This window comes from Serinus canaria, chromosome Z (assembly GCF_022539315.1).
Source record: "Serinus canaria isolate serCan28SL12 chromosome Z, serCan2020, whole genome shotgun sequence".
Lineage (NCBI taxonomy): Eukaryota > Metazoa > Chordata > Aves > Passeriformes > Fringillidae > Serinus > Serinus canaria.
Window position 1 is genome coordinate 61,410,265 of NC_066343.1, and position 12,889 is coordinate 61,423,153.

The 12,889-nt window shown below is 35.2% G+C and overlaps 1 protein-coding gene across 4 annotated transcripts in view; it reads left to right on the forward strand.

Moving 5' to 3' along the window:
* Window positions 1–10,595, forward strand: part of FGF10 (fibroblast growth factor 10) — a 60,672-nt gene extending 50,077 nt beyond the window's left edge. For all 4 annotated transcript variants that reach the window (XM_050987261.1, XM_050987262.1, XM_050987260.1 and 1 more), the window contains exons 3-4: window positions 3,646–3,749; window positions 7,440–10,595. In XM_050987261.1, the coding sequence (XP_050843218.1) occupies window positions 3,646–3,749; window positions 7,440–7,637 (302 nt within the window). In that variant the 3' untranslated portion in view covers window positions 7,638–10,595. The remainder of the gene's footprint in view (window positions 1–3,645; window positions 3,750–7,439) is intronic.
* The last annotated feature ends 2,294 nt before the right edge of the window (window positions 10,596–12,889 follow it).

Consider the following 12,889-nt stretch of genomic DNA (forward strand, 5'->3'; position numbering starts at 1 on the left):
TTAGGAAACCAAAAGGTTTCACAAGCTCTCAGTCATCATCACATTCTATCCAGCTGAACTCACTCTTCATCTACAATATTTTTGCAGAAAGAAGAAAACTCAGATAGGGGAGGGATTGTTTGTGGATTGCTGCATACACAGGATAATCTTTGAATGCTGTAGGAAGGTGCATGGTGTTCTGTTCTTCTGCATAGATAGGACTGCAACTACTGTTGGAGGTGTTCTGAAAGGGTTTATCAGAACTCCTTACACAAATGATACAACTACAGGAAAATGAGCACTGTCCCACACTGCAAAGAATTTGAATTTGGTCCCAGAATGAAGTGTTCCTTGTGGCAGACCACATTTACATCCACTGTGCTTCTGCCTTGACAACAGATCTGATATTCTATCAAATTGCCTTTACTAAGAATTGCTTGACATAATTTCATTCCATTTCTAGGATATTGTGTAGGTTTTTTGCTTCATATTATCAGCATTTTTATAAAATATAGGACATTTTTAATTAACATATAACCAAGGAAGTGCAATTTTTACTTGTAGTTTTTACAGACCCTCTGTGCAAAGCAAGAAGACAAACAGATTTCTGTTGCCTTACAATATGTATAATGATCCCTTTTATAAACTATAAAAATACAGTTTATTTAAGGTAAATGCATTTGGGTTCTATTTGGAATATGTTTAAAGCCTTCGGGACCTGTAAAGAGAGCACATGCAGAGCTACAGGGTACATTTCATCTTGATATTTGAAATCTTTATAATTGGAAATTATTTGGGTATTGAAAGCTATGCTTTTACAGTGGATGTGGGGATTCGTTGTAATTGTTGGGTTTTAAAGAGTTATGGCTATAAAATTATAGTGTGCTATCTGGTTTAAAGCAATAATAGAGGCCAGAACATTTTGATTTTTTTTTTAATTAGTTCATTTTCATTTCCAAGTTCCTAAGAAGCATGAAACCAGAATAAATAACTCCTAAGACTTTTACCCCAATAACATTAATTTTTTTCAACTACCTATTATCAAGAATAATTACAAGTCACATTATGTCATGGAAATTATTTACCTCAGAGATCTTCTTGTACCTAAGTCTTTAGGGATGGAAATACCTGAGCCCAAGAAATGGTATAAAATCAGATACAAGAGGCATGCAAGGAAGCATATTGAAATGCCTTTTTTGCTTCAGTCTTAGAGATAGAAAAAAAGAGTTTCAATGAAAAGTTAATACTGTTGGGAATAGAATAGGAAAATTAAAAAAAAAAAAAAAGAAAGGGAGATGGGGAAAGAGGAAACCATTGTAGTTTTAAGCTTCATACTGTATATCTCAATTTTCTTTTTAAATATATTCCTGCGAATTTAATAATATTTCAAGAATAATCAAATGCATATTTTCACCCTTACATCAAATTCATTTTACTTATTTTTATTCAAACTAAATTATTTCAAAGTTCTAGAAAGTTCTTAGGCTTTCCTGCAGATTCGTGTCAGATGAGTAGGTGACTGCTGATCTTTGAAATTTGTCTACATCATTGAAAAAATAAAAGATTCCTATTGCCTTCAAAAGATTTCTATCAAATTAGAGATTCCTCTGTTGAGAAGATCTTTAAACACAGTGAATAATTTGCAATCTAGACAAAATCTAGATTGTAACTGTGCTTGTCACTAGCAGGTAACTCTTGCGGACTACAGAGAGTAGCAAAGTATCAAAGTATCAAATTAAGTCCCTATTTCCCAAGGGTTAACAGATCAAGATGAAACAGATCTGAAAGAAAAATATCCATTAAAATATCCACTTCTCCCAAATGAAATACTGTAGAGGATAGAATATGCAAAATTGTCAACAAAAATTATACCTTCTTCAACTTTCAAGTACACAGCACACACTCAGTGAGAATAAATCCAGGATCACTAGTGATGATATTATCATCCTGACAATAATTTGGAACATTTTTTCTATGTTTGGCTACAGCTTAAGAGCTTATCCAGCTAAAAACAAGCTAGTTGTTGTGGATATAATAAATGTATTAACATTTCCCCTCATGACTCCTTACAGTTGCTCCACCAGGAATATAATGGAGTATGAAATTGCAAACAAACTTTATCAGAAAAACCAGACTATGTTTTCATTAATTATACTTGTATTGTTTTTATTTAAGCATTTTACTGAAAAGCAGTGATGTCCATCATTCAAGTCAAGACACTTAAAATGGGTTAATTCTGTACAAGTTTTTTATTTAGGCACCGCTCTCCTTCAGCTCTTAGTGAAATAGTTAATTGAAATAGCCTAATATGATGTTATTGTTACAAGGATAGTATGGCAAAATCTCAACCAGTTTAATCCCTTTCAACATAAAAATTTATGATGGCACATGTTACACCAATATTTTTCTTACTTCTTTGTTTGTGTTTTGGTTTGGTTTGGTTTTTTGTCATGTTACTCGTGTTAGAAATGGACCCACACACAGTTCAGAATACAATTCTGCAGAACGAATTAACTGAATTCTTCCCATCACTTTTTGGCATGGAAAACACACACACACAAAAAAAAAAAAAATGTCAATCATGGTGTTGTAGTAGTGTTTGGATCAGATTTTGCCCCCTATTAGTTTGCTATCCACAAGTTAGTCCACTTTACTCTGATTTTGAGCACAATTACTTTAGCAGATGTCCTGTGGGAGAGCTGCTCAGTCCTCTGTAACAATGCTCTTTCAGAAGATCATGAAAGCAACTTTGGCTTTTCTTTGTTGAGAAAATGAGCAACATTTTAAGAATAATACAGATTAGAGCCCTGCAAATATGGACTCCCTGATCTGCCTCTATCATTGGCATGGCCCTGGTATGTGTAAGCTATCACAACCTGATCAAGGAGGACAGTTTTGCCTCTCCTGCAATTTCTCTCTTGGTGTACCACACTGAGTTAGCCAGGATATTGATGTGACTATTGCTACATGAATGTCAGGAGAACAGGACAAATGTTGGAGCCAGGCATGCAGTCTCCTACTCCTAAATCAGTATATTCCTGTGCAGAAAAAAGAGATGAAAAGGTGTATTTCCCATTACAGGTCCCTTCAACCATCCAATGTGACAGAAAGAGACTGTTTTAAAGCCGGGGCAGGGAGGAATAATATTTATTACAAACAGAGAAAAATATTTCTGATATCTAAAAGACAAAGATAGTGTGGCCATAAGTGTTGGTCTTACTATTTCCCACATTGTCAACACACTTGCCAAAAGTGAATTTATCAGCTCAGTGCAACCAAGAGACTTAGTTTATCTAAATGTTCTACAAGGAAAAAAATGTTTACCTAGGGTTTTAAAGACCGGGAAAAATCCAATATTCTATTGATATATGCTATCTTTTTAATTTGATGCTATGGTTTCAATATCTCTTCTGATAAATTATAGTAAAATCTATGCTAGGAAGAAGGAAGTTGTTTCTATGGGGTGTAAAATGCAGGGTTAGGAAACATGTTAATTGAAAAAAGTGTTTATGTATATTCTTGCAGTGGTTTAAAGAATACTTCTGCTGAATTTTTTGGTCAGTTGGTCCTGAATATTGTAAGTTTTGTATTTTTCTGGTTTATTATCTTTCTATAGTGAGAAAATCCTGTAACAAAGTGATTAAATAGCTCAATTTATTTTTTTAGGCATATTGGAGATAACATCTGTAGAAATTGGAGTTGTGGCGGTTAAGTCTATTAAGAGCAACTACTATTTAGCCATGAACAAAAAAGGAAAAGTCTACGGCTCTGTAAGTACCTTTTCACATTCCAAATGGATTTCAGGAGTCAGCACAGTTCCCTGCCTTGCCTATTGAAACACTGCTTGTCTCTGTATTGCTACTAATTAGAGCTGAAATGAGCTGTTCATCAGAATTTCATCCTCTGATAAACCAGGATCACTCCTCTCCACAAGCTTCCTGTTGTTTGCTAAGCTCATGTCATACCAACATAGCTGCTGGGACTTATCATGCTTACTGCCTCAGTCACACTCCTTATTAAGGAGTGTTCAGTGGAGAGGGTCTCACAAAATTTAATCTTTAAGGCTTGTTTTCACTGTTTTTTTCTACAGTGCAATCACACTTAGCAGAAGTTCAGGGGTGGGGGAGAGAGGAATAAAGGTGCCTGAAATCATGGAAACTTGAGCTGATGGAGTAAACACACCAAAGCAATAAATTAAAACTTTGAAGAAGATTCCTAGAGTAGCAGGCTTTAAATTGACTATATTAACTAATGATTAATATTATGGACAGTACAGAGAGACACGAACTGAAATTTCAGCAGCTAAGATTTATCTGAGCAGAATTCAGGTAACACTTGAAAGTTGTCCATAAATACTTAATTTGTATTGGTGTAAGTTCGGGGTTACAGATACTTTCAGGGGAAAAAAATCCAAATATCAACACCTAAAAGTAGTCAATCAAACAAAAACAAACCAACCCAAGGAAACTCAAAAACTAACCAAATACTTTTAATAGAAAGTGATGTGATCTATAAATCTAACAACTAAACTCAAATGAATCCTCACACATCCCCATGATTACACAAACACCAGATTGTTCTGGTATCACATCTGGTTTGGTTTGCAGTTTTGCAATGTTGTTCCAGTTCCTGGAAAGGTTATGAGCCATTCTGCAGGTTGCTTAATGTTCAGATCATCCATATGCTTTACAGAAAGGATGTCACATATAGGGACTGAGTTTATTGTTGAGCAATGTAGGCAAACCTCCTATTTCTGCTGAAAAAATGCAGTAATGGTAATCTCAAGTGAGACTCAAGGGGCCTCTTGTTATTTTGCCCTCTTACTTAAGGAAACATTTCTACAGATTGTGTTTAGTTCATGCAAACTATATACACTGCCTCCCTCACCTGCACTGTGGCTAGTCACCTACATCTGGTTTTCTAAACTCTACAACAGTGTCAAAGAATCACATTAGGAGAGAGAAGAACAAAGACATTTTTCTTATATCCCTGTAAATGTAGCTTTAATTTCTAGATTTATACTGGTCAGAAATACAGGATGATCAGTGCTTATTGAGAGAGAAAACTGTGTACTGAGTTACTCAGTACAGTCATTGATCATGGGTATGCTTCTGTACGTAGGTGAAGGTTTTGGCATAGATCTCCACCTTCACTTCACACATCTCAGTTGTGCACTTCAGTCATTTGTGATGGTCCATCTCAAAGCCCAGGCCAGAATCTCTTACCCCAGCTGTCAGCCTTGCCTGGTGTGGTGAGAGTCTGTTTAGAGTCTGTCCCAACACTATATATGTACAAAAGACATCGAAGCAGCTTTCATGTACCATAGATGGAAATTGCTGCCATAAGATTCGGTAATTCATAGTGTATTACAAATAGTGTTGACAGGAAGATACGAATGTGGGAAGCCTTTTTTTTTAATTCCAGCTGAGATAATTTTTCAATATTCACATCATAAAATCACAACAAAATGATTTATCAAAACCAATTCCATAATACTTTAGCAATTTCAAGAATGCTTCTGTTACTATTTTTCCAGTAATCCCAGGACTTGCACTAGCCTCATATTACTACAGTGTGGCAGCTTGCAGATGGATACCAATACCAAAACCAGAACCAATAAAATTGTAAAAACACCCTTGAGCACGTGCACAATAGACATTGGTGCAGACTTATACTGAAATTGTTGGAAATGAGCAAAGCAGTCCTGTGTAGCACTCAGACCCCTGCCAGTAAGACTTCTTAAGCACATCAAAACATCATCTTTTCTGGTATCTAAAAATAGAAATATAAGTTGGATTTGAGTACAATTCTGCATCTAGGAAAACAAGCAAAGTTTTTTCTATGTTAAGGAAATACTTTTCCATTTGACTGATTGTGGTTAAAATGAGGGGGAAAATACTCACTCACAGGTTTCTTTAACAAAATTAGCTTTTTAAAGCTTCTTTAACAAATTGGCAGGGAGGAGAAGTTACTGTGGTTTAGAACTGTGATTGATGAGCACCTCCCTTTTTAATACCTTGATCCTAGAGGTGACATATTACAGAAAATAACTGGTAAATTATCTGTATGGCTGCTTTGTGGTGAAGGCAATAGAGGTGCCTATAGAGGTCTTATAAAGCTTCTTGCCTTGATAATGTCTTCCCCACTGATCATTGTTCAAATAACTACTAATCCTAAAATTAAAGAGCACTTTGGGAGCCAAATTTAATTTGAATGCCTGCAATACCATCAAGTAGTTCTTCAATAGTTGTAGCAGCAACTAAGGGAAACAAACTGTTCACACAAAATTCTCACTAGATCAAAGTCCTTATCATTAACTAGTATAAAAATTCTAATTTAAATAAATAGGTATGGAAAATATATTTAACTTTATTTCAATAACACAAAACCTGATTTATTATTCAGACTTATTTCTTGTCTTGTTCATGATCACATTTAGAATAGTGCATGTAGTTAGTGTATCATACTCTGAGATTCTGACCTGCTTCTCCCTGAGCTATGCAATGGCACATTATTTTCTGAAGTGCAGGAAAAACAAAATGCTGATTTTTCATTTTAATTTAATTATGTTTTAAAAGCCTCCTAAAAGCAATATAAGTAGTTTGTTGAATTGAATGGCTTTATATATAGGAATTTCTTGTTTATGAAAAGAACTATTCTTGGCTTCTTTATAGAAAAGTGTATCTATGTAAAATTACATTTAACAGTATGAAAAATAAGTAGGCTCCCCTACATGCTTCCACAGGCTTGTATTTTTGATTCATTCTAACGGCCTGACAACTGATTCTCCTGGTCCCATACATAAAATTACTTCCAACCTTGTTTAGTCAATAAGATATGGGATCATACATGATTCCTTTTTAGGCTATGCTTCTTTTCAGGTCAGCCAAGAGAATAGGCCCCATATGAATTTTGATAGCAGTATAACAGTGATTTGCACCAATCCAAAAATAAAATATCCCCTTTTCATTACCAGTGTGGTCTAAAGATTCTTACTTTAAATAAGAAATAGTCCTATTCCATTATTATTTGTTTAAGATATGGTATCAATAATCTCATGCAAGGTATTTAAGAGTTATATTTTTAAATGAAATGTGATTTATGATCCAAGATTGCTTCCTTATGATTTTGAGTTTATGACTGAGACCTTGATTTAATGTTCTTGCCATCTTCCAACACAGCGAAGTTTATTTTCAGTTCTTAATGAATTACATCATTTAACTGGTATATCTATGCATTGAATTATTAATTATATCTTTTTTTAATTTCACTTTTTGCAGTCTAACTGATGATGCTTTATATGCTGTGAAACTTTCATTTAAATACACTGTGGAATCCTAAAAGAGCGTCATATACAAGAGACTACAATCTTTTGAAACATTTTTTTAAAAGTATTTGTTTTCAGCATGCTGAAATATTGTGTTTGTTCTGAATCTGTGGGTTTTTTCTTCTTTTAACAGAAGGAGTTTAATAGCGATTGCAAATTGAAGGAAAGAATAGAAGAAAATGGATATAACACATATGCATCCTTAAATTGGAAGCACAATGGAAGGCAAATGTTTGTGGCCCTGAATGGGAGGGGAACCACAAAGAGAGGACAGAAAACAAGAAGGAAAAACACTTCAGCTCACTTTCTTCCTATGGTAGTCATGTCGTAGATGAACAAACTTTTTTTGGCGCAGTTGAACCAAAGGCTGTTATGTCAAGAATATTTGGTAATTCTCTTAAAAAGTAGATGCGGAGAAGTAGCACAGACATCTGCATGTTTGAAATGAGAGCAGGGGAAGCCTTTGAAGGTTTTGTACTTATTGCTGGCACATGAAATACCTTTATTTAGTTCGTTGTCGTATCTTATAATCAAAATGAAGCTGGATCAAAGGGGATGGAATTTATTGCCAGTGTGAACTTTTTTTTTTTTTTTTAATCACTGCAACAGACCTTGATGGACATAAGACAATCTGTTGCGTGATCTTCATGGGGAATGCTATTTATGGAATACTAACTCTTATCAAAGTCCTTAATTGCTCATTCAAGCCTAATGATTCAATGAACAGTTAGACACACAAGCATTTACTGGAAGCACTTGGGTCATATGCACAAATAATGACATTTCTGGAGAAGCCTTGTGGACGAATGGATAGGATAAGCAAAGTAGTGTATAACTGTTCTAACAAAATGAATAGTATGGTTTGCTTGTATGTCCTAAATTCATTTCTCTTTATTTCTCTCTAAGTTATTTATTTAATAGGATGTTAAATATCTTTTTTTTTTTTATTTGAAATGTTTCCTCATTTGCTTCTTTCTTATTTTCCCTTTTTCTTAGTACTTCACAGAGAGGTTTACTAAAATGTCAGAACCTCAGAAGTACTCAGAGAATTAGACAAGGCTTTAAAGGCAGAATTTAGAGTGTAAACTCCATTTTTTCCTAAACTGTCTTGCACTTAAGCATAAGACCAAACAAGCAGTGCTTGGATTTATGGTATTGAGTGTCTTTATATTGGAGAAATTTTTCTACTTATCAGCACTCAAGAAAAACCTTCAAGAAATACTTTCTTTCTGCTATTTTGAAATTGAGAGAAGGAGCCACATCTGTACTTGGGTGTCAATGCATCTGTGTGTATATTCACCTGACTTTGATTTCAGTTTGGAGCTAGGACCTAACACACTGCTATCAGAATATCAGTGATATTCTGCTGCAAGCATTGGGCTGGAACCCTGATGTGGTTAGCCCTGTTAAAATCACTGAGACTGTGAGTGTTAAAATAAATCAGTAGTGTGTAATTCCTAAGCGTAACGTTTGGCCACTGAAAGGTAAGCTAGAAGGCAACACAGTCCTGCACACCTTACTCAATTGATACTCTCATTCAACCCATTTGCCTTTGGTACCAACTTGAAGAACCAGAGGCACATAGTGGGAAGGATATTTAGCTAAGGGCTGCAAGACCAAAATCATCCTCTTGCGATCCAAAATCATGCTCTTGCATTTTTCAGAGATTATTACTCACGTGTATATTATATATGAGAGCCAACTGAAAAGCTGTGCTGGTGTCCAGCTTTAGCATGCCTTTCATAACCATCACAGTAACTGAAGGCTCAAAATACATAATATCCAGCACATTTTTATGAAGTGTTACTCGTCCCGTGGCTTAACTTGAGCAACTGCAGTATAATAAAGTTAAGCATAATATGAAGTCTGTTCAATTAAAGGTACATAAGGTTTGTTTTATATTTTGCTTTACGCAGTAATTTTAGAGAGCTCTGGATAGCTCACCAGTGTAACCATATTGAGATTCATTTTGTTAGAGCAGATAAATAGAAAACAGTACATCAAACAATTTGTACCACTGTCTTCACATTGTATTCCACTAAATAAATAAATAAGCCTTTGCAGTGTCTTTAGTAAGAAACAAAAGTAGTATAATATTATTTTGTTTTAAATACTTTAACTGATAACTATAAGATTATATTGATGCTGCAGTTTATCTTCAATATTTCTCGTTGTGAAAAAGTTGGTTTTATTTTTTATTGTTTGGAGACTGTATTTTGGTACAAAGGAGAGCCTTGCATAATGTGTCTTTTTGAGAATGTTTAACCTCTATAAAGGCTGGTGTTGTTGGAATCTTCTATAACTTATTTAAGTCAATGTTTAACCAGCACTTCAATCTTAATCTGTTATTTAAATATTAGCTGTTTAAAAAAAAAAGCAAAAAAAAAAAGCTTTCCCATAAAATACAAAATGGTCAGATTATATTTCCTGTCCTTAAATAAAGTCAGCTGTTTTAAAACTAAGAATTCTTTGAGAGACAACATATTTTAGTTGATACTTGTACTTCATGGTACTTTATCTCCAGTTTTCTTCTTCACAAATGACATTTTTCTAGAAAGAGAAATAAGAATTTCAGATTTTAAATGTAATTGCAGCGTACAGCAAAACTGAACTACCATTATAAAAGTGAGTCTCTGTTGTTTAAATTTGTAATCAGTAATTAAAACTGACAAGACATAATGGACCACCCATACTGAACCTTCAGTATGAGTTGGATGAATGCAGTATTGAATGACAACTTAAAGAACATTTAAGGTACAAATGAAATTCTCTTCTTACAGACTTACCTAGATGACTTGGTCAGGGGAGGATTATGCATAAATATTATCATAGTACTCAAAACACCATGCTGCTCAAATGACAAGATCAGGAAATATCACTTTCCCAAAGTGAGCCAGGAGCCATTTGTGACATGAAGAGTGGTTTCTGAAAATTAACCAAAATAAAAAACCCTTGAGGGAATCAATGATTCCTGTGTGTTTGGTATACTGTAACGCCCACTATAGTGGGAGCAAACTGCAGATATTAGAGTATCCCAGGTCCTCAACCATAAGCTCTGTTTTCTGTCACCCTGAGCATAACAGTCTCCTGAGTAAAAGGAAAACAGGGGGAGGGGTTTAGAAAATAAAAGGGATACCAAAATCACTGAGCAACAATGTATAGTATGTTATATTTAAATAAAAATAAGAAAATGTGGGGATTAGAGAATAAAAGTATTGTCTTTGTTTGTTTTATTAACCTAAAATTGTACTGCACAATAAAAATAAAAAGAAAAAGATCTGTTGTATTACGGGTTCTGATTTTGTGCTGTATCCTTCCCAAACAAAAATCATTTTAATATTTGTATGTGTGAGGCCACTTTCTCCACACTAATAACAACCAAATGCTCCAGACCCTTCCTGTATTTGAATCCACCTAATTTTATACAGTGGAAAAAAGCAATGAATTTAGAGGAAGCATGAAAATCATCATCATGACTGATGAAAGATAAAAGGGATTTAGAAAGAAGAGCATGTACTAATAATTTTGGAAAAATAGTTATATTTTGTATTAGACTTTATTCAAGACATTTCAGGTTATGAAGTTTACCAAAGGTTGGCAAGCTTTAGAAGTAGGAGCACTACTTTGTAGTTCCTGCCCTTCCTGTAATTGGCTGTCTCTATTCAGACAAACAGTAACTGTTTCAAGGAGTGATCTTGAAACTAATGTATGAAAACAACCCTTCTTTTGAAGTATCAAGTATCATTATTTAGTCCATTAAGTTAGACTGTGGGACCAAATTCATCTTCCTCATTTCCTATTAAATTGGCGAAAGAAAAATATAACATGCAACACTTTCTGCTCCAGCTAGTCAATGCGCTGATACTGATGGTATTTTTCAGAAAAAAATCCTTGACTGAAAAAATTTCAATGCAACTTCAAGTAACAGAAACAGAGAAAAAATATTTCCTATGGCATTGTTAGCAAAAAATAGAAGATGAAAAATTGATTAGCTTTCAACAAATAAATTATGATTCATAGTTACCCTTACCTCCCAAACTTTTTGAATCTCATATTTAACCATATGGAAGCTTTCTTGGAATAAGTTTAGAATATTTTAATGAATCACAGTGCATCTCATACCTGCTTTGTGTATTTTAACTTCTCAATCCCAGAAAAAAAACTTGTATGTCCTTTGTCTCCTTCAACAGTTTATAAAAACATGGTCCTGTGAAAGGCAAAAGAAACAAACTGTGACTAAATCTCAAGTAATTGATAAGGGAGTAGTGATTTCTGAGTTACTGCAGTACAAATGAAAATAATTTCCACTCCTGAAATTCCTCACCAGGACCTTTAGTGCGTCACTGTATGCTATTTCATTAATGCAGAATACAATCATAGAATGTTAAGGGCTGGAATAGACTGTAAAGATCATCTAATCCCTGGAACCTCTGCCATGGGCAGGAACATATCCCACTGGACCAGGCTGTTCAAGGCTTTACCCAGCCTGGCTTTGAACTCTTCCACTACTGGGGCAATCCACAGCCTCCCTGGGCAATTTGCTCCACCACACTCATGGTAAAGAATTTCTTCCATACATCTAACCTAAATTTATCATCTTTCAGTTTGTACCCATTGTTCCTTGACCTATCACTGTAGCTCATGTCAAAGAGCTCCTCTCCAGCTTCCCTGTATTCTCCCTTCAGATACTGGCAGGTTGCCATGAGGTGTCCAGACAACCTGCTCTTCTCCAGGCTGAGCTGCCCCAACTTTTCCAGCCTGTGTTTGTAGAGGAGGTGCTCCATTTCTATCAGCTTTGTGGCCTCCTCTGGACTTGCTCCAGAAGTTCTGTGTCCTTCTTATGTTGGGATGCCTACAGCTGAACACAGTGCTCCAAGTGAGGTTTCAACCTCAGAGTGCCTCAGAGCAGAGTAGAGGGGCAGAACCCACCCCCTCAACCTGCTGGCCACACTGCCCTGGATGCAGCCCAGGATTCCATTGGTTCTGTGGGCTGTGAGTGCACATTGCTGGGTGATTCAGTGAGTAATGAAAAATTGATATCTTTTTTCCCACTGTTTACATGATGTCCAGATAATTTTTATATTTTCCTACATTAGAGATACTCTTGAAGTTTCTCTTGCCCATGTTTTCAAAAATGTGCATTACTCCTGTACTGCTGTGTGTGGTGTATTTCTTGTCCACTTAAGGTATTTACCTCTGTTTTTTTCCTTCTTTTACGTGTATCAGCAATATTAATAAATAGTTCACTGAGGGAACTTAGAGTACTGATGTCTGCAGCATATTGTCATCAAAATCACAAACAGACAACTCTCATTTCTGGTTCCACGTAGGACATGACACAGCGAGCTTGTGACCCTGTAGTGTTATGATAACCCTTGTCTCCCCTGAAACTGCACAAACACCAGTAAATGTACTAATTAGGCTCAAAAAGGAAGTATGTATTGAGGATAACTTGGTAACTTTAACAACAACCATGCACAAAATACATTGCAAATGAAAATATATTTGCCTCTTTCCTTCCTTTTCCATGGTGCACTCGAGGAAAGGAGTCATTAGCATTATTATTGTTGCTGCTGTTGCTAT